The sequence below is a fragment of the Poecilia formosa genome, unplaced genomic scaffold (genome assembly GCF_000485575.1).
Source record: "Poecilia formosa unplaced genomic scaffold, Poecilia_formosa-5.1.2 Scaffold8, whole genome shotgun sequence".
NCBI lineage: Eukaryota > Metazoa > Chordata > Actinopteri > Cyprinodontiformes > Poeciliidae > Poecilia > Poecilia formosa.
The window spans coordinates 2,175,149-2,197,300 of NW_006799947.1; the positions used below are offsets into that span (position 1 = coordinate 2,175,149).

Sequence of the window (22,152 nt, forward strand, 5' to 3'; positions counted from 1 at the left end):
TCAATGCTATTTCTGATCCCAGTTTTCCCCTGTATTTACCTGGTTTTATTCATTCCCAACAGTCATCCTCTTTCAGTTGCTGTAACCACTCACCCGTTTCAACTCCAGCAGTCCCCAGTAGGTGTACTGGTGTGCTTTGCCCATTTTATCTTCTGCTGATTTCTCACTGAGTTGCCTCCAGTATTATTCAGAAAATGTGATATTTCATTTGGATTATCTAACTATCTTTAAATGGCAGTGACTGCCTGCACTTGGGTTCTACAACATTACAAAATATGCCATACCTGTTGATTCTCATGTAATTTTCTTGGTTTTATGACTGGATTTGTTGTGGTGCATTAAGCGAATTAACTCATAAAACCTTTTTTCCTCAATGCAATGAAAACATTCAGTTATGCTCATCCAATTTAATTGCGTCTGGACAATGATCCGAGACACCCAGCAAATCCCTCTCAGACTGACCAAAACAAAAGAAAGGGCGGGATTTCCAAGTGGCCTAGTTAAACTCTGGGTTTAAATTCCATTGAGATTATGTGGCGCAACATCAAGCAGACTGTTTGTGTTAAAAACTCCCCAGTTTGGATTTTCTAAAACCCTTCTGCAAAGAAAGTGGGCTTGATGGCAGCCCTTTCAAATGTTGCACGGCTGGCTGTTAGATTTAGGAGACAATTACTTTTTTCACACATGTCAATGTTGGTTCAGAAAATTTTGTCTTTAATAAATACACTATTTACTTGAAAATTGTATATATTTAATTTATTTATTCAAGTTAACTTTGTTTGAAATTAAAATTTGTTGAAAAATCTGAAATGGGATTTCAGTGAAAGACAAACTGTGGAAAAATGTAAATGGGCAAATCCATAGAGTGCTACAAACTCCTTTTATTTTAAAATTGCTCCTACCTGTAGTTTTGTGTTTTTCACTAATCTAGCTCTTCCCAGTTAAGAATAAATGGTCCTCGCGTTGACCTCTGTCTATTTTCTGATCCCCCCCCCCCAGTCCTCCTGCCTTCTGCTGCTTATCTTTAGTAACCAAACCCCCTCATGGCCCATTGATGGCTATTTTACAATTTGGCTAAAAGCAGCTCTGATGTAACAAGCGACACCTTCTGTTTCCAGGCAACCTCAGCAATTATGCCTCTGCCAGGAGAGAGGGAACGGGAGGAAGTAGCACCCCTAAGCCCCCCTCCTTTGTTCGTCTTGGCTGGCCCTGGCTCCATCCGTCATCTAAGCGCAGTGCTTCCATGCAAGGCCAGTGATGAGGGCCATAGCAGCATGCTGCCCTTCCTGCCGCTCTCATTAAATCGTCTCTGTTTCCTGTACTGCAGCGGTCTGGTGAGGACGTCTATGAGAACTTGACTGGTTGCACAGAAACTCTCTGCTGCCCTCTTTTGTTCAGCAATGCTCAGAATGACTTCCACAATCTGATAGCCTGTAAATTACTAAAAGGAGTATAAAAAAACAAACTTAGGAACACTGATTAGAAAGTGCTTCACACCATGATGTAAATTGTAACCATTGATTAGAAGTGAAAGTGATTTTAGCATTTGAAGTGGATTTTATTTCCTGTTCAAAAATAAGTTTTTTAGATTTATGCTCTATGGCTTAAATCTGATAGATATAACTTCCAAAGCTGTCATTTTCTACTATTTTCTACTATTATCAAACAAAAGAGCCTGGAGCAAATGTTTGGGCATCTTGCATCAGTGGAGTTGCTTGCAAAATTGCCAACTCCCAGAATTTTTTTTTCAGCAGGATAAAACATACCTGGACTAATACTCACTTTAAAAGAAAAAAAATGTTTTCAAAGATCAACATATTGTGGCTAATAGAAATAATTGCACATGTGCATTGCAATTTTAATCCATGAAGTTTTGCCTTTAAGGAGTGGCATGGCACATAAAAAGTTTGCTTAATTTTATCCATTTTCTCTGTGAGAAGGGAGGAGTGTCTCATTGTTTGTCATGTGGTGTCATTTGATAAAGATAATCATGGTTTAAGGAACAAGACTGACCAGTCGTCAACGCAGCTATTTTTGGTGGCAGTGTCAGCATCAGCTGTTTAACCTAAAACTTAGATCCGTAGTCTCTGTTTTCCTCAGCCTTCATCACAATTCTGAATGACATAGTGCTTAAAATGATAACTTCACCCTTCACATGATAGCACATTTTAGTCACACTTGGATCCCTCTTTACTGCAACAAGAAGAGAAGTGCAAAAAAGAAAAGCATGTGTAGGTTTTATTTCCTCCAACAAGACTTATGACATTTTTTAGAGGTCAAACGTCTTAAAAGCAGAGTTATAAAAAAGCAATGTGCACCATTTGTTTTTGAATAAATATAAATATGAACACTTACATGTAGTTCTTCCATAAATTATGAAAATCCATTCTTCAACCAGTTATCAAAAGTCAATAAATGCTATTTGTATGCTTCAGAAAGCTTTTAGTTTTAGTTTATTACTTGTTCAATGTAAGACTTAAATATTTCAGGAAAATATTTAGCACAGTTACATTTTTTAGTGCCAAATCACAACAAAATGACATCTTAGGGTATTTTTTTTTTTAATAAAATGACTGGAAACAAAACTTTAGTACATTTTTCTTCATTCTTCATGTGATAATGTGCTGCCGTTGCTCAAGTGCACTATAGTGTAAACAGAATCTGTGAAGCAACATAAAAGAGCCAGAGACTGAGACACGTATTGCGTAAACAGGCCGGTACTTTGTGATTTTAAAAAAAGACTGAAGAGAAAATAGCGGCCTGGAAGACTAAAAGTAGCCTCTCCACCACAGATGGCCCCCACGCTTTCCGCCAGTGGGTCAGTGGGTGAGCGAAGAATGGAGGCAAGAGGAGAGGAGAGGCTGTGGCTGTGTGCCGCCATCCAAGGGAGAGCGTGGGCGAAGTGGGCAGCAGGAAAAGAGAAACACAAGGACTTCTAAGGCCAAGTGGGCCGAGGTATTTTGTGAACAGTGCTAAAAAGAGACATGGTGACGCGCAGAGGTCAGTCAGATGATTCGTCATGAGCTATTTCAGCAATGATGGAAGGAAAAATGTTGACATCACAGTGCTCACATCACTTTTTCACCCACATTCTTTCTGATTATGCAATTGTTAAAGCAGATACATTTGATACGGTGTGCTGGATGTGATAATGTGGAAAATTAGTGGACCTGCAAGGTCAAAGGAGCTGAAAACTGATCTTGTTTGATCACCTTTTGGTGGGTTTTGTTGTCAATATGAGGAGCTTTTAACCTTTCATCTGCCTGAAAATATTAAGATCTAATTATTTGAAGCAAAAAATATATATATATATATATTTTAATGGTTTTTAAATTATCTTGTTGAATTTATTTAGTGCAAATACACAATAAAATTCTTCTTATGGCACTTTACAGAAAAAACAAACAAACAAAAAAACAAAAAACAAATCATTCCCAATGATTGTTTTTTTTTTTTTTTTATGGTCCTGTCCAAGCAGACGTAGTCAAACACAGAGAGATAAAGTGACAATTAATTCGAAATTATTTTTGCACAACTAAATATCTTAGAGTTGTAAGATTGTTTTGTGTCTCACTGAAAGAAACAATAACCTCACACAATTACGATAAAGCAGGAAAGTCCGAATGAAATATGTAGTAACAGCCAAAGGCCACCAGAGGGAGAAAGAGGGCCCTACTCATTCTGGTTGCGTTTACTGCCACAATACCTCGTAAGCAATAAAATACGTACACAAAGTTTGTAGAAAGTTTTTTTTTTTAACTTTTAGCCATTTTAGAGATTTGCATTGGCTTTATTTTAGTTACTCCAATCATGCCTAACTTTACCAGACCTGATGAGCAGCAGATTTAAAATGTTTCAGTCATTTGATCTTAGAAATAAACTTGACTTTCTTGTAAATCAATGGGTTTCCTCCCTAACTTAATAAAACAAGTCAAATGACACCATTTTGTTAACTTCTTTGTTTAAAAGCTCAGAATTAAATCCTTTCATTGCCACACTGTTAGATAAAAATTTCCACTGCTTTTGAATCTGTAACTGTTGCAAATGTGACTTCCTCTGAAGTAGTCATCCAAATCTGCTTTGTAACTTTGCGATAGTAGCATTAGATGAGCCGAAGTAAACTCATTCCTTACGCTTAAGATAGATCAAGTCCTAACAGCATTTCTGTCTTAACAGCTGTCTTACAGGGCCTTGTTACTGATGAATCCTATTGTGAGATTAGTGACAGCAACAGAAGGGTACATATAAGGAGATCTACAGCAGGAAGAAAAAGAAAAAAAAGCCAAAATATGTCTCAAATCAAGAATGGACCCTAATGAAGGAAAAATTCAGGATTGGAACTGAATGGGTGGAAACAAAGCACCTCAACTTCGTCCTACGAGACATCCTCCATGTTTAATTGTGCAGGAGGACTAATTCTTCTGGAAGTTAGAAGAGCAGAGCAGAGCATGTCTTGAAGATTCATCCTTTCCGAGAATGACTCTTCTTAACACCTCTAACACTTGAATAACTCACACTTACTCTGTTCTTCTTTACCGGGTTAATGTGAACTTTGTCCCTTTTAACTGATTTAGCTCTTAATGCTCAACACAGGGTTTGAGCTTACTTCAAGTTCCCTGCTGTAAATTGTTGAGTGCTGCTAGACTGAACGTCTCAAAAAAGCACATAAACTTTTCCAAACTCTCACCTGATTTCAAACCAAAGTGGACATTTATGAGAATTATGGTAGTTATTAAATTAAAAAAAAAAAGTTGTGCAGTTCAACTAGAAGGGCAAAAATATAAAGACGTGACTCGAGATGCAAAGGAGACCTGATCTAACACGTATGTACACATTTGAACCTGTGTGTATAGATTGTAGACTTGAGAAAATCCTGAATCTTCATCACTGAATCTTAGACAATTTTTTTTACATATTTCTCAAAACTTGGTATCAGCCAGAAGGGAAATGCTGCCCTCATGTGGTATGTTGTGATTATATTTTAGAAATATTCCAGCTTGCTTTACTGTACTAATGACTTTATTCAGCATGCATTTGCATGCTGTGTGCGTATTTCCTCTCTCAGCATTACGTCAGATAGTTTCTGCTCGCTAGGAAAAGCAATGCTTACGCTGGTCCTGAGTGTAGCTGACCTGCTGGCTATATTCAGAAGCAAATTGGATTTGCATTGAGCTTGACCTGGAACCAAGCCACAGGTTGCTTGGAAAGTTTACCAGGTCATTGACCGGAGGAGTTAAGGGAGAAAGCCTCTCTTGTTCACACACAAACACACATGACGAAGCTGTTGTGAAGGCAAACCGGTAAAACATGTTAATAGATTCTCTGACAGAATGACAAGGAAGCTTCCGTAAAGCATAATGCAGCAATCTCCCTAACTATGGCAGAAAGGTGAATAACCTTCAAAAACCAACAAATATTTAGCAATACAAATCAATATTTGCAGTGCATTGCAGAAAAACAGAGGCTCTTTTTACAAAATGCTGTTGTGAAGACCAAGTTTGCCACATGTGCTCACAAGCATCGACATCTAAAGTGAAGAATATGCTTTCTAGGATGACATCACTGAAACTGAATACCTCACTTACACCAATCACACTCGGCAATTTCCTCCTCTTCACATCCCTGTCTCTTTGGCAAGAAAGGTCTGTGTGTTTGCAAGTTCTGACGTATGTTTAAAAGATGTTGTCACACTCTGTATCAGCAGTGAGCTGATTTTTACAACTACTTCCAGAGTAATCAGTGTCGGTATTTCTCCAGGATAAAATTGAATATTTATTTGTCTTGTTTAAAGATCTAATAAAAAACAATCCTACAAACAAAACCTGTAGGATTGCAGGTGTGGTGGAGAAGTGGGGGCCGGTGCCTATCATTGACTGATGAGAGGTGGGGAACAACCTATACATGCCACTAGTCCGTCACAGGGACACACAGAGACGCAAAGGACATTCAATGCTGCATGCCAACAATCAGAACTTAGGGCAGTGATTCCCAACCCTGGTTTTAGGTGTTTCCTTGCTTCAGCGCAAGTGATTTCGATTGACGGTCACAGGTGTTTGCTGAACTGCTATCATGTGAATAAACCAGGGAAAGCTCTAGAACATGCAGGGTATTGTGTTTTGAGGACTAGGGTTGGGAAACACTGCCTTATGGCAAATTAATTAAGTATTTAGTTGAACTAATAGTCATTCTTTTGGACTATGGGAGGAAGCCAGAGTACCCGGAGAGAACAGGGAACAAGCACATGCATGGGGAAAACATGCAAACTCCATACTGGGAGTTTGGAGTTTGTGTGTTTGCAAACTTCAATGTTCTCCCAGTATGTATGGGAGAACATACTGGGAGTTTGCGTGTTCTCCCAACCCCAGGTTATTGACGTAATTTGTTTTATGAACAATGTCTGAGAAAACTGAAATTTTGTTTCTAGTTAGGGGGAGTATTATGGCATTCTGTTAACCTGGAATGTTGACGGGAAATCTATTAACATTTCCCATATCAGTCTATCATAGAAAAGTATTTTCTATGACAACTGAATTTAAGGCATCAATAAGATTAACATAAAAGACTGCCTGAGGAAATGAATCCTTCCTGAAACGAATAAACGTGATCAGAAAAAAACGGGGGTATGGGAGTGGGTGAAGCAGATAGAGGCACATACGAATGAGTTGTAAAATCAAGCCATGTTTTAAATGTATCTATGTATTTGTTTAAATGTAAGCAAATAAATGCATTCGTTTACTTATATGATAACCTAATCTTATTAGGTTCATATACAACTACATACTGAAATGTAGATGTGAATAGGATTAATGGTGTTCTGGTTGTTCTAGCTCATTGGTTTGAGGCAATAATAAAATTGCACCTGCTACTGAGTTCTCTCATATGAAATTTGAAAATGTAGGTTGCTGACCTATTTTGTTATAATAAAAAAAATATTGGAACATCTTAATTTTTATTGGGAAAAATGTTTCTGTTTATCTGAAACTTTCTAGTGAAGTACGGTAAATAACAGTTTGTCGCATGGCAAAGGAGCGCAACTGTGCTCCTGCTATTAAGACTTCAAAAATAAAAAGAGGCTCTTCAAAGTTAAGATTAGGTTACCTAAGAAAAATAAATGTGGGCTTGAACACACTGTGAAAGTCTTTGAGGAGAAAAACATTTTTTCTTTATTTATTATCGACTTATATTAATTATAGATCGTTTTTTATTTAACTACCATTTTTAAATGTATTTATTAATTTATGTCATTTCTATGATCATAAACTAAAAATGTCAACAGGGATCTCTCCGCAGTGTGGCTTTAACTCTTAGCTCCGCCCATTGGCTCAATATGGGCCAATCACAACACACTACGAGCCCGTAGAAAAACACTTAGCCAATCGGTGTGCACTACGGCTAGAGCCGGAGCAGGATTTCTGTTTGTGTGTCCGATGATCAGTCAGGCTGTGTGTATGTGTGTGAGTGTGAGAGTGAGTGTGTGTGCGTGTCTGAATGCGAGCGAGTTTGGTGTTATTTTATTATTTTTAAAGGAACATCTTTGAGTTAAAACTGTGTTAGAGTAAAAGAAGGCTTCCGGAGGAGAACATGTTAACCTACCTGGAGCATACGAACTCAGATGAAGTGGTAAAGAAGTAGTTTGCTGCGTACAGCTCATGAACACAAGACGCATCTACGCAGTTTAACTAAATTCGGTTTAACATCTTTATCGACATCGGCTAACCTGAAGTTCAGATTGATTTTTTAAAATTTTGTCGTAACTAGTAGGTTTTCAAGTAAAAATGCCTTCTGTAGGTCGCTCAGGTTAGCTAATGAACTTGTAATCGTCATTTAAAAGACATCAAAGTAGCTTATTATTGGTGATAACCATAAGCTACTTTACATAAAATGCTAAAGACACTGACGAAAAAGCTGAGAAGACATTCACTCAATGAAATCCATCCTTTCCAGCTGAAGGTAAGTTGGAATCAGTTTCTGTTAGAAAACATGGTTGTCATTGCAGGGAAAACATCTGAGAAAGACATTAGCCTGAGTGGGTGCAGCTTGGCTTTACTTTAGTCAGATTGAAGTCCTTGTAATGACTCCTGCAAGGGGTAATAATGAGTTAATTACCATTCTTTCCTTTTCAGTTCTCCATTTTGCCTCGGTAATTTTATTTAAATTTTTTTTTACTTTCGTGTGTTCTCAAATCTGTAGTTTTCTCTGCCTTTGAGCTCATTACGACTCATTCAGTACCATGTTTGAAGGCATTTTCAACTCTTTTCCAGATGTGGATAATATAGCTTTTACTCATGCTTTGCTGTGTGTGTGTGTGTGTGAGTGTGTATGAGTGAGTGAAGGAGAGAGAAGGAGAGTAACACATTTGCACTCATTTTCTTCAGGCTCTATAATTGCTCTATGTGTCAAGACAAACATTGAACAACAATTTGGATCTATAGACAGACTAGAAAAAAAACAAACATAGTACTTTTAAAAACTGCTCTGAGCCATAATTATCCCAACAACTACAATTTTCCACAGCTGAACCCACGTACGTGCTCTCCTTTGTCACTGCTTGCTCAGTTTGCACAATGCCCCTTTTTTACTTAGGAGACGAGTGAATAGTGTCCTCCATGGGTCACTAACTTGCTCCATCTATACTATTGTGCATCAGCCGACTGTATGTCAGTCGCATGGCTGCCATTTTGTGCCAAATTGCTCCCGTTCAAAGGGCCCAGCCGAGGATACTGACACTGAAATCGTGCAACCTCTGTTGTCCACATTTGTTTATGTTTATGTGTTCCCACTCGGTGATATAATCATTTCCTCTGGATGATGGGAAATATGAAGTTCTCCAATGCAGATCATTATGAAAACAACCTCCTCAAACCCAGCAAACCACATTAAACTATTTGACCTTTACCAGAGACAAGATCCATACAAAAATTGGGAAAGTCTTACTGAGCACTACACTGCGAGTCGTTATTGGGTCACAGAAATGTGTCAAAGCGAGTAAATTACCACTTCTTTGTAGTACCCAAATGACAGTGGATATTTGCGACTTTTAAAAATCACTCAGCCAGTTTTTCCATGACAGGCTCTGATTAGAGAATACTTTTTCTAATCTTTGATGTGTTAAGTGCATCAAAACTGTTGAACGTTCTATTTTTCAGTGTATAACTGCATCACCCATGGCATGGAAGTTGATGGACTTTTTTCAAGTTGAATAAAAAAAAACAGAAAAAGGTTACGGACATTACTCTGATGTGAGTAGTGAATGGAGATAATCTTGTTAATCCCTTTATTTTCTGTTAGATTCAAAACTGCAGCCACTATCTAAGAGGCTGTAGTAGATTTTATCATGTTTGGCCTTTGTAAAACTGATTTAGTACATCAGACCTCAAGGAGAACAGAAACTTTGCATCGACCAGGACAAGCCAGACTACTAAGCATTGCTAAGAAAGTGTAGGTGCTTGTCCATGCAGGTTCATTGGGATGCTCTTGGCTCACGTGGCAATAGATGGAGTACAATGTGGAAACCACCACTTCATCACAGGGCTCACATTGTTCTTAGGTGTGGTCACCAATTTACCTAACAGTCATAGTTTGAGACTGCGGGACAAAATCAGAGTACCCAGAAAGAACAGGCAATCTCCATGCAAAAAGACTCCAAGCTTGGGATTCGATCCCAGGACCTTCTCGCTGCACGGTGGCCACTGTGCTACCATGCAACCTACTTTATGTTTATTAATTTGAGAATTACAGGGTAGATGAGGATGGACTTCTCATGTTTACAAAATCCTGAAATATAGTTTCATTGGGCCATTTGACTCTGGCATTTTTAGTATTTGAAGCTATGATTTTCATGCAGCCATTTGTTTGTGCCCTGGAGATTTGACTCCTTAAAAATGAGGCATTTGCTCATACAGTTTTCATCTCTGATTGTTATTTAAAGATGATAATATTCACTTATGTGCTTAAAAAAAACTCATAGATTTTCAGAGCAGTAAAGTTGTCTTCCATTAGTATTACAATTATTCACCAATGAGCTTCATCATGTTTTACCAGACATGATGCGTATAGCTATAGTAGTGATCATGTTTTGATCCAGTTAACAATTTTATTCACTTTGCTAAAGTGCTAAGCTAACATTAGCAAGCTTACTTTGCTGTGACTGATTGATGGATTGACTTCTAATACAGTTCAGAGCCGGTTAAATGGGGCTGATTGCATGACAGTGGGTTGAAAACATGTAGATTATTAGGGAAACTCTAGATTTGCTACATCGTGTACACAGGCAATAATGTGATTTGCAAGCTGTGCACAGAAAAATAGTAATGATTGTTGCAGACTCGGCTGCAAGTGTAAACAAACAAACAAAAAAATCCATGGCCAGATTGTTTGCTTCTTGTACAACTGATATAAAATCAGTCAGCAGATCAGGAATGGATAGTGAGATTTGAGTTTACTCTTAATACTAATAAATTATAAATACTTGAACCTCAACATCTTGAGGTTTAAGTCATTCCTAAAACTTTATAAGCATGGAACAAAGAAGCATTTTACAGGTTTGCTAAAATATAAAACAAAACAATCCGATAATGCAAATGTGAATGCTACAGCTGCCGTCATTATTTATTAGCCAGTTGCCAGGACATGTCGGAGATTAATTTATATTGAATTGCAGTGGTCATTGTAATATCAGCATGTGAAGCACTAAAATTGTCAAGGACTGCATAGATGCAATATTTAGTGGACCATTGCATTTCAAATCCAATATATCCATTCTCTGCTTCCTCGTAATATACATAGTTGGCCAATTGTTGCCAATATAGTTAGTAATAGTTAACCAATGTAATATAGTTGGCCAACCCTTACTGCCCATAACCTCCACACTGGATAATGATTTCAGTGAAGTTTATAGAAAGTAAAATTTTCATAAAAAGAAAAAAAGAAAAGAGTGAGGAAAATACGTTTGTCTCAACAGATGTTGCCAATGTGACGGTCGGTACAATTATTTCAATTGGATGTTTTCATACTCAGACATTAATGAATAGACCCAATCGATTGCATGGTGTAGTCAACTCGAGTCTGTCTAAAGTGTGGACTGCAAATATACAGGTTATACAGTAGCAAACCTAAACTTTGCTGTGAGAATTCTAGAAGGTCCAACCACTTTCCTTTGTATAAATGCAACCAAAATCTCCAGTTCAGTAGACAGCATGAACAGGAGCCAGTTTGTTAACAATTAATTAACATCAATTGTTAATGTTTAAACAGCAAAACTTGGCCCATTTATTCCCTTGTACATTTATAAACCCTGATCTGGGGTTAGCATCTTAATGAAAACTATTTATCTGCACTTTGACTCAGGAGCCACATATTCAAGCTTTGCATCACAACTTTGCGCATGCTTGTGCCATGTTCTTTCTTTGCTGCTTCTGGTGCACATGTGCAGCAGTTTCTTGGAGGCTGATTTGCATGGAAGAACATCTGAAGCAGCATTAGATCCTTGTGATTTGTGCTGTATCTCAGTTTGTAAGGTTGCTCTGCCCATGCAGAGCCCACTAAAGCTGGCCTTTTATCTGGTACTTTATAAAATTACTTCCAGCAGAGAAAGCGAGCCCATTTTTCAAATATTTTCACTGATTGGGTTTTACTCCTTAAGTGAGCCCATAGTTTTTTTTTTTAAATCAGCATGGCTTACAGCAGGTTCTCTTTGATGTCGTTCCATCTTGTTCGTTAAAAGTAGCTGCTTATTGCTAAAAATGGCATACCAAAGTCGGACTTCTCTGAATTCTAGACTTCTTCTCCTGTTTCCAAGGGCTGGTTTGCACACAGATTTTAAATTGGAGTTTGGTCTTCGTGCAGCGATCCAGGCGCTCGAGGTGATCAAAACTCGGCCTAACTTGAGTTAAAAATCCACATGTGTGCAAGAGAAAAGAAATCGACCATCTCTGATCTTGTACCGGTGTGTTTTGTGAGGCAGTGTCCGTGTCAGTTTGGAAGGACGGAGCAAAGCTGATATGTGTGTGAACTGGGTGGTGTGAGTACGCTTTGACATTGCCATTGATCCAGCTTAGCAAGCTGCTCAGTGATGCAGGGGGCTGACAAGGATTTCATTCAACTGTTCTTGACACACAAGCACACAACTCTTTGTCCGGGTTAGTGTGCATTAATAAAAAGTAGTTTTTTTAATGCTTAAATATAAAGATCAGAGAAGTCTGTTTAAAGCTTAAACAAGGATGGGCAAAGAAAGCAATTGTTATGGGCCAAGAAACGCCGTCTCAGTTATTATATTTGACAGTGTCATTTTGTCTCCGCGTTTTGTTGCATCTGCAGAACCCAAAAGGAAGCTGAACTAAAAGTGAGTGCTAACTTTGTAAAGATTAGTGTCGTATTCATCTGAGAAGGATGTCTTGACCCCGGTTTCTATTCCTCTGGGCCTTAAACATTTAATTGGTGATATAGATATTAGGAAAATAGCATTTCATGTTTTTTTTTTTGTTTTTTTTCTCAAAATTAGATTCTCTAAGAAAAAAAAAATAAGTCTTGCGTACTTAGCTATTGAAATCATTATTAAATACCATCTATATTCTTTTTGAGTTGCCATGTGGCTCAGTGATATAATTAAATAAATAGTAAATGGTTCTTATGGTTCCTTTAAACCATAAGAAGTCAAAACTTGAACAAAACATCCCTCTGACTGCTACGAACTAAAGTACTGAGAACTTTGGGTCACAATACAGCTTTCGCATGCTTAGTCATGTAGAACTTTGTGCTTTTGACTATGAAAAAATAAAAAATAAGTTACTTTTCTAAATATACTTTTTCCAATGTTATTGCTTTATTATCCAGTAACACATGTACATAAATAATTTAAAGCAAAGACGGCTGACTTGACTCCCTCCACAGAGAATGTAAGTTACAAAGAATTATTGCTAAAGAAGCTGGCTGTATTCAAGCTTGTGAATAGAAAGTTGAGTGGAAGGAAAAAGTGTTAAATAAAATGTGAATGTATGAGCCTATATAACACAAGAGCTCCTTTTTGTAGTGAATTAGTAAAAATAGATGCATAGTACCCTAATGGAGTTACTAGGCATCTCTTCAGCGACTGAAAGTTTACCTTTTAATTTTGAATATATAAATATTTTGTGTGCTAAAATGCTTTAGCACTACAGTGGAGTTTGAACAAGATACTTCCTTCTCACCTGTTTTTCATATCTACCATCAGACGACCTGTCTAACCATAAGCTGATTGTCAGTTAGGCAGGATCTTGTTTTTTTGTTGCAGCAAACTGTGAAACCATGCCAGAGCAGAAACATTATCAGATGTGGGTCACAGAAAAGCACATGCAAAGTTTTCAGGTTCCCTCTTCCACAGTAACAATCCCTCCTGTCAGATGCTGCAAATATACAACAGACACTAAGGAATGAGTCCAAAACGGCACATTGTCAAGAAACCAACTTTAAATATGCAGGAGCGAAGCTCACTGGCTGTTCGTGTAGTTGCAGTGCGTCTGTGTACCGACTTAGACTCCCGTTTATGTTGATTTAGTGTTGTGTTTTGGTCCATCAGTGTGTTTTTCACTATGCCTACATGTGAGTTGGTCCAGTTTAGAGTCAGAGATGCAGTATTACTATGACATACGCCCGTATCCTACACAAGGGTCCTCTGATCCATGAGCCTTTGAGGTGACTCCCGGGGCGAAGGAAATGCCAAATCATTACTGTCAGCTTAACTTGCTGTCAGAGGGACAGTCATCGCTCTGTGGAGAAGTTTCCAGACAGAAGCTCCAAAAGCTAAATATGGTAGAAGAAAAATGAACTCATTTCAGGGAATACACATGGCTCTCTTGAGGACATCTATAAGTACTTGAGGGATGATTATAGTTTTATTGCTACTTTCCTGCGCTTTTGTTTCTTAGAAAAGAAGAGTTTGAGCAGTTTCATTGACGATGGCTGACAATAGTTAATAGCACTTAGCAAAGACATTCCCTGCATGAAGTTGTTGCTCAGACTGAGTAATTTTTTTTATTTATTTATTTTGTATCGAAACCCCTTGAACCGTGTGGCTCAGGAAAGCCTGACGGTTGTAGAAATACCGTCCAGTTGAGAAATCTGGACATTCCAGCATATTAATGTATATAATTAGGACATTATTATTTAAGTATATTTTGATCCAAACTGATGATTAATTAACTGTGATCTGTTGTTTGGTTTACTCTGCCATGACTCACTACATAGTAAGTCTTCCATGTTCTCTTGTGACTACATACAAAATATATTAAATCTGATTTCAGACATGAAAACGGGGAAGTTTTGGCTTCGTGATGCAGCAGGACTGTCGAAACAGAGCTCTGCTGAAGAGGCTGCTAAACCAAACAGTGGAATTTCCTTTTAATATCATTTGAATACAGCCTTTGGTTTGTTGGGATTTGGAGCTTTGGCTCCTGTTCCCCCTTTTCACACGTTCTGAGAAGCTTCAGAGCGAAGAGTGTGTGTGTTTTACACACTGTAAGCATATACACACACACACACACATACACACATGCACAGATGGCAGCTGCTCAGCGAAGCCTCTGAGTGGTAATTACTGAGTGTGAGGCGCATTACTTAACTCTCAGCGTTGCATACTGCAGGCTATCTGTATTGTTTCTGCTGCTATAAAGGAGGAACTGATTTTATTTATATATATTTTTAAGCCATGCCTCTTTAGGTCGTGGGAAACAAAGTCTGCAGTTTGTCAACAGGATGACTCAACTTTATGTGTCTATTTTTATTGTGCAATAAAATCAGCTTTTGTTCTCACTGCAACATGAACTGTTGTAGATTTATTGCTGTAAAACAAACACAAAAAACCCCCCATTAAAAACAGTTAAAGAACGGTCATTGTTTCACGTGTCTAAAATGCAGCTTGTATGTATGTAAACATTTTCTGCAAATTAAGGTGCACTCTGTACACTTTAAATTTTTTCCAGTTGCTCTGTGTATTAGTCTGGGACAGTATCTTAACAGATACTAATTCTGCATTAAGTTTGTCTTGATAGGTTTTTGATCTGGGAATGACGTTACAGCTAAAGGCCGACATATAAAACTGAGATAATCGCCGCCGATTTTGTTGCTTTTTGTAATTAAAGCTGTTAGACACAGCCTCCTTTGGTGACCATGTTGCTACAGTGTGTAAAAGTACCAAAATGTAGAGAAATTTACTGGAAATTTACTAGTCATTATGAGATTATGAGTAGAGTGAATTGTTTTGATTGGTTCAGTTATACATAGACCTCCAGCAGAAGAAATGCAACTTGATTTTTTAATAATGTAATACAGTAGTAGTCGCCTGCCTTACTTAACTGTAATATGTGACAAGCTGAATGTTTTTTTTTTTTTTTGTTTGTTTGTTTTTTTTGCTGTTTTTTCTTAGATTTCCTATCATGGCAGTGGAGAGGGAGGGGAGAGTGATGACTCAGAAGGCGAGAACCAGGAGCTCGCACAGATTGACAGAGGTACATGAGCCATCTAAATCATTTTTCTTGTAAATAATGATTCACATAATTCAGGTTTGATTTTACTAAATGCACGTAGATAGTTGCATTTGGATTTTTTTTTTTTTTGACTGGGATTCTTCCTGCTCATTCCTGCTTTAACATCTTCAGAAAGACGGAGAAATTGTGCCCTCACCCCTTTGGCCACCAGCCAGCAGCACAACCAGGGTCCCGTGTCTCCGGCCCGGTTACGACGCCTCCGCCTCCTACTAGATGCCAATCTGGACCGTCACTCATCAGAGGAAGAGCTGGAGCGGATCAGCTGCGGCGACAACAGGAAGTGGGTGTCCAGCTTCCCCCAGCGCCACGGCGACCATCACAGTAGCCCCTCCAGCGATGAAGAAGTGCGGGACCTGTGTGGCTGCCGGTCGCCCCCGGCCTCGGTCAGACCTCTGGTTGAGCCCGGTGCCGCTTGCCTGGCGGCCTCTCCCAGCCCCGTCCTGTTCAGCTCCAGTCCGCCGCGTAACTTGAAACCACCCCCAATGAGGTTTCAGCTCCAGGTGGCTCAGCCACTCGCACGGCCCATCATCCTGACCCACTTCGACCAATCAGCACCTTATAGAAAGTATCGGCACAGCTACAGCGGAGAACCGGGGAGACCCAGTCTGGACCTGGAAAAAATGCAACAGGTTAGTTTCCCAATTTGTCCTCCAAAGTCTACTAACTCTGCAGAATTACAAAGTGCAGAAGAGAAACAGATTGCTTGTTTCTTTTCACAAATTACTCACCAAGTGGGGAAGCTACTTTGGAACTTTGCAGGTTTTAGTTGTGGTTCAGCGTAGCTTTTATTTCCTTTTATAGGTGTTTAGAACCTGTCTTAGAAAGTCAGTAATGAGTAGGAGCAGCACCTTCAGTTTGAAGTCAATACAACATGTTGCAGGGAGAAATGTGCTTTTGCACACCGTTTATATGTATTTCAGAAGAGAGATATTAAGTTGTGTTATTAGTTCTGCTTTAATTCAAATTCAGACTTTTAAATTGGACTGCAGAGGCGAAGCGTTCAGTTTGACAGAAAATGAACAATAATAATTATTATTGCTTTCATATTTTTAAAACTCTGTTTATTTCAGCTAAATAAACTTTTAATGTAAAGTAAAACTTAAAAATGATCTTTTTCATCAGTTAGTGGCAGAATTGGTACATTTCTCAGATATTATTTGCTCCATTTTATGTCCGATTTTATGTATTGTCATTCCAAGTGAAGCTGAGAAAGCTTCATCTCTGTGAAATTGCTCTAATAATCGAGGTAGCAGACTGACGGTGATCTAAAAAACAAAGGAGCACACTGTTTTAGCAAGAGTTGGAGTTGCAGCCATTATCTCTTTGCATTAAAATGGCCTCCCGTGGAGGAAACAGCTGCAAAGAGTATCACCGATAACTAATAACAGTTTTCTGGCTCCTTAATGACTTCAAGTGGAAAGCTTCAGCCTGCAGTGATGGAGACTTCTGGAGGTTCAAGGTCATCTCCTCCTGAGAATAACGCTAGAGAACTGTGGTGCCACCAGTGCAGAGGTTGCTACATATTGGCAGCAAATAAGTCACACATGTCTAAGAAAAGAAAATATGACAGACTTGAAGGAAGAGAAAAGGATGGCCAGCAGAACAGTAGTCCGAACATATTTAAACTGGAAAATCCTCATTTGATTGGAAGATGATTTGCCTGTTAGAGAAAACAATGACTCAACCAATGTGTCGGGTTGTTCTTCTTTGAAATAATAAAAATAAAAACCACTCTGTCAGTGGGAACTATAGAAGTTACGTGAAGAACCGGGATCAATGCTGGCATTTGATGTTTAAAATACTCTATCTGTTCTTAAGCATGCCACAGAAACGTGTTGTGACACAAAGGGAAACTTTTAAAGGAATAATATTAACACTAAGAAGCATGCAGGACAGCACAAAATGCAAAGAAAGCCTTCCATTTCCTTAGCTGGACACTCTCCACCTCGGTGGTCCTGCTGGAGAGGGATGAAGGAGAGGGAGGGACGGACGGCAGATGTCCGCCCTCATTTCTCACAAAGGCTGGTGAGCGAGGGGAAACGACGAAGGGGTGGGAGGCAGAAGGAGAGGATTAAATAAACAAGAGAAAAACGACAGCCGCTAATGAGTCATGGAGAAGCTGGTCCGCTAATCATTAAAATCCAATAGACCTGTTGGCCCACACAGTGGACAGGACAGTATGCGTGCAGGGAGGGGCGCGGGGGAGGAAGATGCAGGTTTCAGGGCTCCATATGTCCATGCGTTGTGTTTTTTTTTTTTTTTTTGAGGGAAAGAAAAGATGATGGGAGACAGTGGGCAGTGCTGATCGAACAGTGTGTGTGCATCCATCATCCAGCCAGCATGTGCACATCCTCCTGCTCCTTTTGCAAGTATCCGTGTGTGTCTGTGAGCGTGTGCACGCTCAGTCAAGTGGAATGGGAGGTGCTGCTGGGTATACAAAAGGGGGCCTGCAGAGGTAGCAAGCAGACTCAGCCGGAGTTTCCCCCGATTAACCCTTTACATGAACGGTCCTGCAGGAGAAACTGGAGAACAGAGTTTAAAAAAATACGGTTAAGGGTTGGCAAATTTCAAGAATTTGGTGCAAGAAAGCAAAAAGTTTCATATGATAATTGTTCTAGGTAAATAGAAAAATATGCAAAGCTTAAAAACATTTATTTTTTTGGTAATTTTCTTACACATGTCCCCAAAGAGTTTGGCCACAGCAAGAACAAAATGCTGCATTTATGCGTGCCATAATATCATTGAAAAGGAAGGTTAAAAGGTCAGCGAGTTGCTTTCTTTAAGTCCCCCACTAATCCCTCGATAATCCACGTCACAGATGAGGTTGAACCATTTGTTAGTGTAATAATCCATGGAAGAGCAACAGTTTGCGTGCCAGATGCAGGTCATATAGAGTGTACACTTGATGCTCACGTTTAATGTAAAAAAACGTGTTTTAGGAGACAAAGCAAGGCTTGAAATTTGACCCACAACTGGAGAACCCGCTGGAAGAGGCGAGCAGATTTCTGGACCAAACTGACCGTTCTTGCCTCTTTCTTGTAAACAAACATTTGAACATGTGCGATTTAGTTTGGAAGAGGGGGCGTTCATACTTTCTCAGCAGCAGCTGGGCCATAGTCACAGTCACACTGAAGACTACACCACTTGGATTTTAATTTAAGGTTGGCTGAAATTTGATCCCGTATAACTCCTGCACGAAGATCAATCTATGATCTAAACTCTCTGGTTTCGGAAGGGTTGTTTCTTGCTACATTGCAGCCATGAACTTCAATGTTTTTGTTGGGATTTTATTTGACAGATGATGACCAACACGAAGCAGCATAAATGTTTTACCAGTGAAAATCTGAAAAATGTGTCTTGCATTTGTATTTAGCCTCATTACTCAGATACCCCTAAATGACATTTCTTAAATAGTCATCTCACATTAGTCGTGTTTTTGCACAACTACATTTTGTTTCTTCTAGTATTTCTCCATTCATCAGCCCATCTACTCTAACCAGCTTTAGTCCTTGTGAGAGCGTTGCCTCAGCATGATGCCGCCACCACCATGTTTCACAATGGTGAAATGTCTGCGGGTGTAACGTGACAGAATGTGAATCATTTTGCAGGGTAGGATAATTCTACTGTTTTGGCATAGAAGACGATGATGTGATGATGTAAAAGGTGATGTGGTTGATGGTTTAAAAAGAAACAACTAAATAAATAAAAAAAAATAAAAACCGTGTCCTGATAAGTGGACAAAGTTTAGGTTTATATGAATGGACAATATGGGATCCCAGATGAAACCAGGTGCTGATCTGAACTAAAGTAAATTGTGACTCTTAATCTGGCAGATTGTTGTGACAAACCAGCAACTTCTTATTTCACAGCCGCACATCACATCTGGGTGAAATCCACATAGAAACGTACAAGAGTGTATTTTGAAACCAAGCCTCGGCAGGGAGCCTAATTTCTGTTTTCACGTTCACGTTTAGGTGGTCTGCTCTCCCAGTTGTGCCACTGACACAGAATAGATCAGGGTTGGCATGAGGTGAGGACGGGGGCAAGTGGACGGCAGTTCTCTGTCCCACATCACAACAGCAGGAGTCTTGTGTTTCCATTCTTTCCCGAGGTCCTTGGAAGCTGCCTCCCCAAACTTCAGACAATTTGATGATTGCGTGGTCCCTCCGCCCCCACTGTGTGTCTTTCTTTTTCTTTTCTTTTTTTTCTGAGAATGGCGAAGCTGCGCGGACATGGAGGGAAGAGGGAGACAGGATATTGCATAAGCTCCGAGTGTTTAGTTTTAGTCAGACAGCTGGATTTACATCCTGATTCACCCTTTTGTCATGCTAAGATATCACATTTCACGACTGAAATGTTCTGAAATCTTCTGTATTCAGTAGTGTTCTGTGGTTCACTCTATGTCAAGTTCACTCTACCTATGTATGTATGTATAAATAACATTTTTCAGAAAGCTGTTCGTGCTGCTGAACATGTCTGTTCTCCACAGAAAATGCTGCTTAAGAAGAACTGTGGAGGGAAAACGCGGACAATGAAGATTCGGGTGAGTTTCTTGCGACGACGTTTTCATAAATTAGGCATTTCCAGCTAAATTACTTGTTAAAATCACTTGGAATTTCAATTTTAAGAAACATATCTTCTTTCTAAATAAAATTGTAGAAACAGACATGGGATCTATGCGGGGTGTTTGGCAGGAGGTTCACTACACGTAGCACACTTTCCTGGAAAAGCAAAGTAGTTATTTACACATAGTTCTACTGTCGTTTTGAGTTGGTAGTGATAAAAAGTGATCGCTTGTCAAAACTGTATATTTACGAGGTTGCGTTGACATTTTACCAAAGTTTAATGTTGCTCTCAAGAGGGGCTGCAGCTCTGTGTAAACGATTATCTGTGGGATTTTCAAAATTCTCTAAATCCCAGCTCCGCTTTTCATAGCAGCTTGATCAGAGACTAGTGCGGTGCTGCCTCTCCCCCACCTGTTGCTGCTCACTGCCAGAGACTGCTGAAAGGATGCACCTGCATTTTTCTAGCTCTCACCAAAAAATGACAAACATTGGGATTTGGTATTTTTTCTGCCCACCAAAAAACTTAAAGTCATTGTGTGGAAGCTAAAAGCAGGCCAAAATATTATTAACAGAACTATAATTAAGTGTTACAATGTTTAATTTGTGATTCATTTAGCAGCAGGTTAATGTGCTTTTATACACAACACAACCAGCTTTTCAAGTTATTTCTTCCTCCGCTTTACACTGATAATGCAGCTCTTTTTCTTTTTTTTTCTCTACAAGAAAACATACACTCTGCTCTCCTTGTTTAATTTTTGAAAGCAAATTAATTGGTTTCAGGTGAATGTAAACGCAGGCGCAGGTTGACCAGGAATGACTCTTTGTCGAGCGGGACGCAGAGGACGGTGGTTCTCGTTACGGCTAAGGTTGCTCCGTTGCCCTGTGAACAGCCGAGCCGGTCCTGTGGCCGGCTCCTTGATCGCCATCCAACTCCACACTGGGACGGCATCTGGCCTTGCCGTTCGTTCCCATGCCCTCCTAGCTGCAGAAAATCTGATGGCGCCATCAGCTCCGCACCGCAGCGATGCTTTCAAGCTTCCTTCGTCAGGTTTATCACACCCAGCGACCTTTGTTGCCCCCAGCTTAGTTGCTTTAAGAGGGCGCTGAAAGCTTTGCGAAAGTGTCCTGATGGATCTGAAGAACATCTTCACTAAACTGTGTAAAAAAAAAAAAAAAAAAAAGTGTTTTGTTTTTTTTGTGTGTGTGTGTGTGTGTTGTTGCTGTTTGAGGGGAAGCTCGACTGGAACGAGCCTCGGCTTCTTGGCGCGGAGCAGCCCACTCCAGAAGGACGCGCAGTGTGCTGAGAGAAGTGACGTTATTATCACGTTGTGTGGGATAGTGTCAGTGGAGCCTTATCACACTCTTGTTTATGTATACACACCAACTGTGGCTGCAGCTCGTGTGCTTCGCGCGCCCCAGCTTTGTGTGTGGAGATGGAAAGCGAGGATGATCTTTGAGTGAGTGGCGGTGAGAGGTAGAGGAGGAGGAAGAGGAGGTGGAGTGCGTGCGGCTCCCTTGTGGTGTTTTTCCAGGGATGGAGTCATTTTCCATTTATAGCCTGGGCCGGCTGCGATCTGTTTAGCTCCACTGAAACACACAAGTATTACTCATTATCCTTCATTCTCTCTCACTGGTTGTGTTGTCCATGTCGGTGACGTCTGCAGGCACTGGGTCCTTTCCAGCTTGTAGATTTTTCCTTTTTATTTTTTTCTTTCCTTGTAGCTGCACACAGCAAGTCTTTGAGCTGCTTGGAAACAGTTTTTTTTTTTGTTTGCGCCACTCATCTGTTTCCCCGCCTTTTATCTGCAAACGCTCGATTTCCTGGCTGCGGACCAGAAGAGACACTGGAGCTGATGGGGCCCTACGTTTCAAGCAACTCAAGCATGAGAGTAGTCGCAGGGGTCAGGGAGGTCGGCAGTGGTGTGTATGAAGAGGAGGGGTCAGTTGGTAAAACAGATTTGGCTGCTTCTGACTGTTTTTTTTTGTGTGTGTGCGTGTGTGCGTGTGTAAAAGGGAAAAACAATCTTAAGTTGTCCTGATGACGTCTGGAGTCAGCCGCCATGAGAAGT

The 22,152-nt window shown here is 39.8% G+C and overlaps 1 protein-coding gene across 1 annotated transcript; it reads left to right on the top strand.

Moving 5' to 3' along the window:
* Positions 1-7,425: 7,425 nt before the first annotated feature.
* Positions 7,426-21,238, top strand: LOC103154226 (uncharacterized). Its single transcript, XM_007575439.2, has 4 exons — positions 7,426-7,950; positions 15,398-15,479; positions 15,630-16,147; positions 20,008-21,238. The coding sequence occupies exons 1-4, from the start codon at positions 7,882-7,884 to the stop codon at positions 20,107-20,109; spliced, it is 771 nt and encodes a 256-aa protein (XP_007575501.1). The 5' UTR covers positions 7,426-7,881; the 3' UTR covers positions 20,110-21,238.
* The last annotated feature ends 914 nt before the right edge of the window (positions 21,239-22,152 follow it).

Excerpts from the sequence above, each read along its gene's own strand:
- LOC103154226 (XM_007575439.2), top strand. The coding sequence starts at position 7,882 with ATGCTAAAGACACTGACGAAAAAGCTGAGAAGACATTCACTCAATGAA. Across the intron at positions 7,951-15,397 it reads TCCATCCTTTCCAGCTGAAG|ATTTCCTATCATGGCAGTGG; the intron begins GTAAGTTGGAAT and ends GTTTTTTCTTAG. Across the intron at positions 15,480-15,629 it reads GCTCGCACAGATTGACAGAG|AAAGACGGAGAAATTGTGCC; the intron begins GTACATGAGCCA and ends TAACATCTTCAG.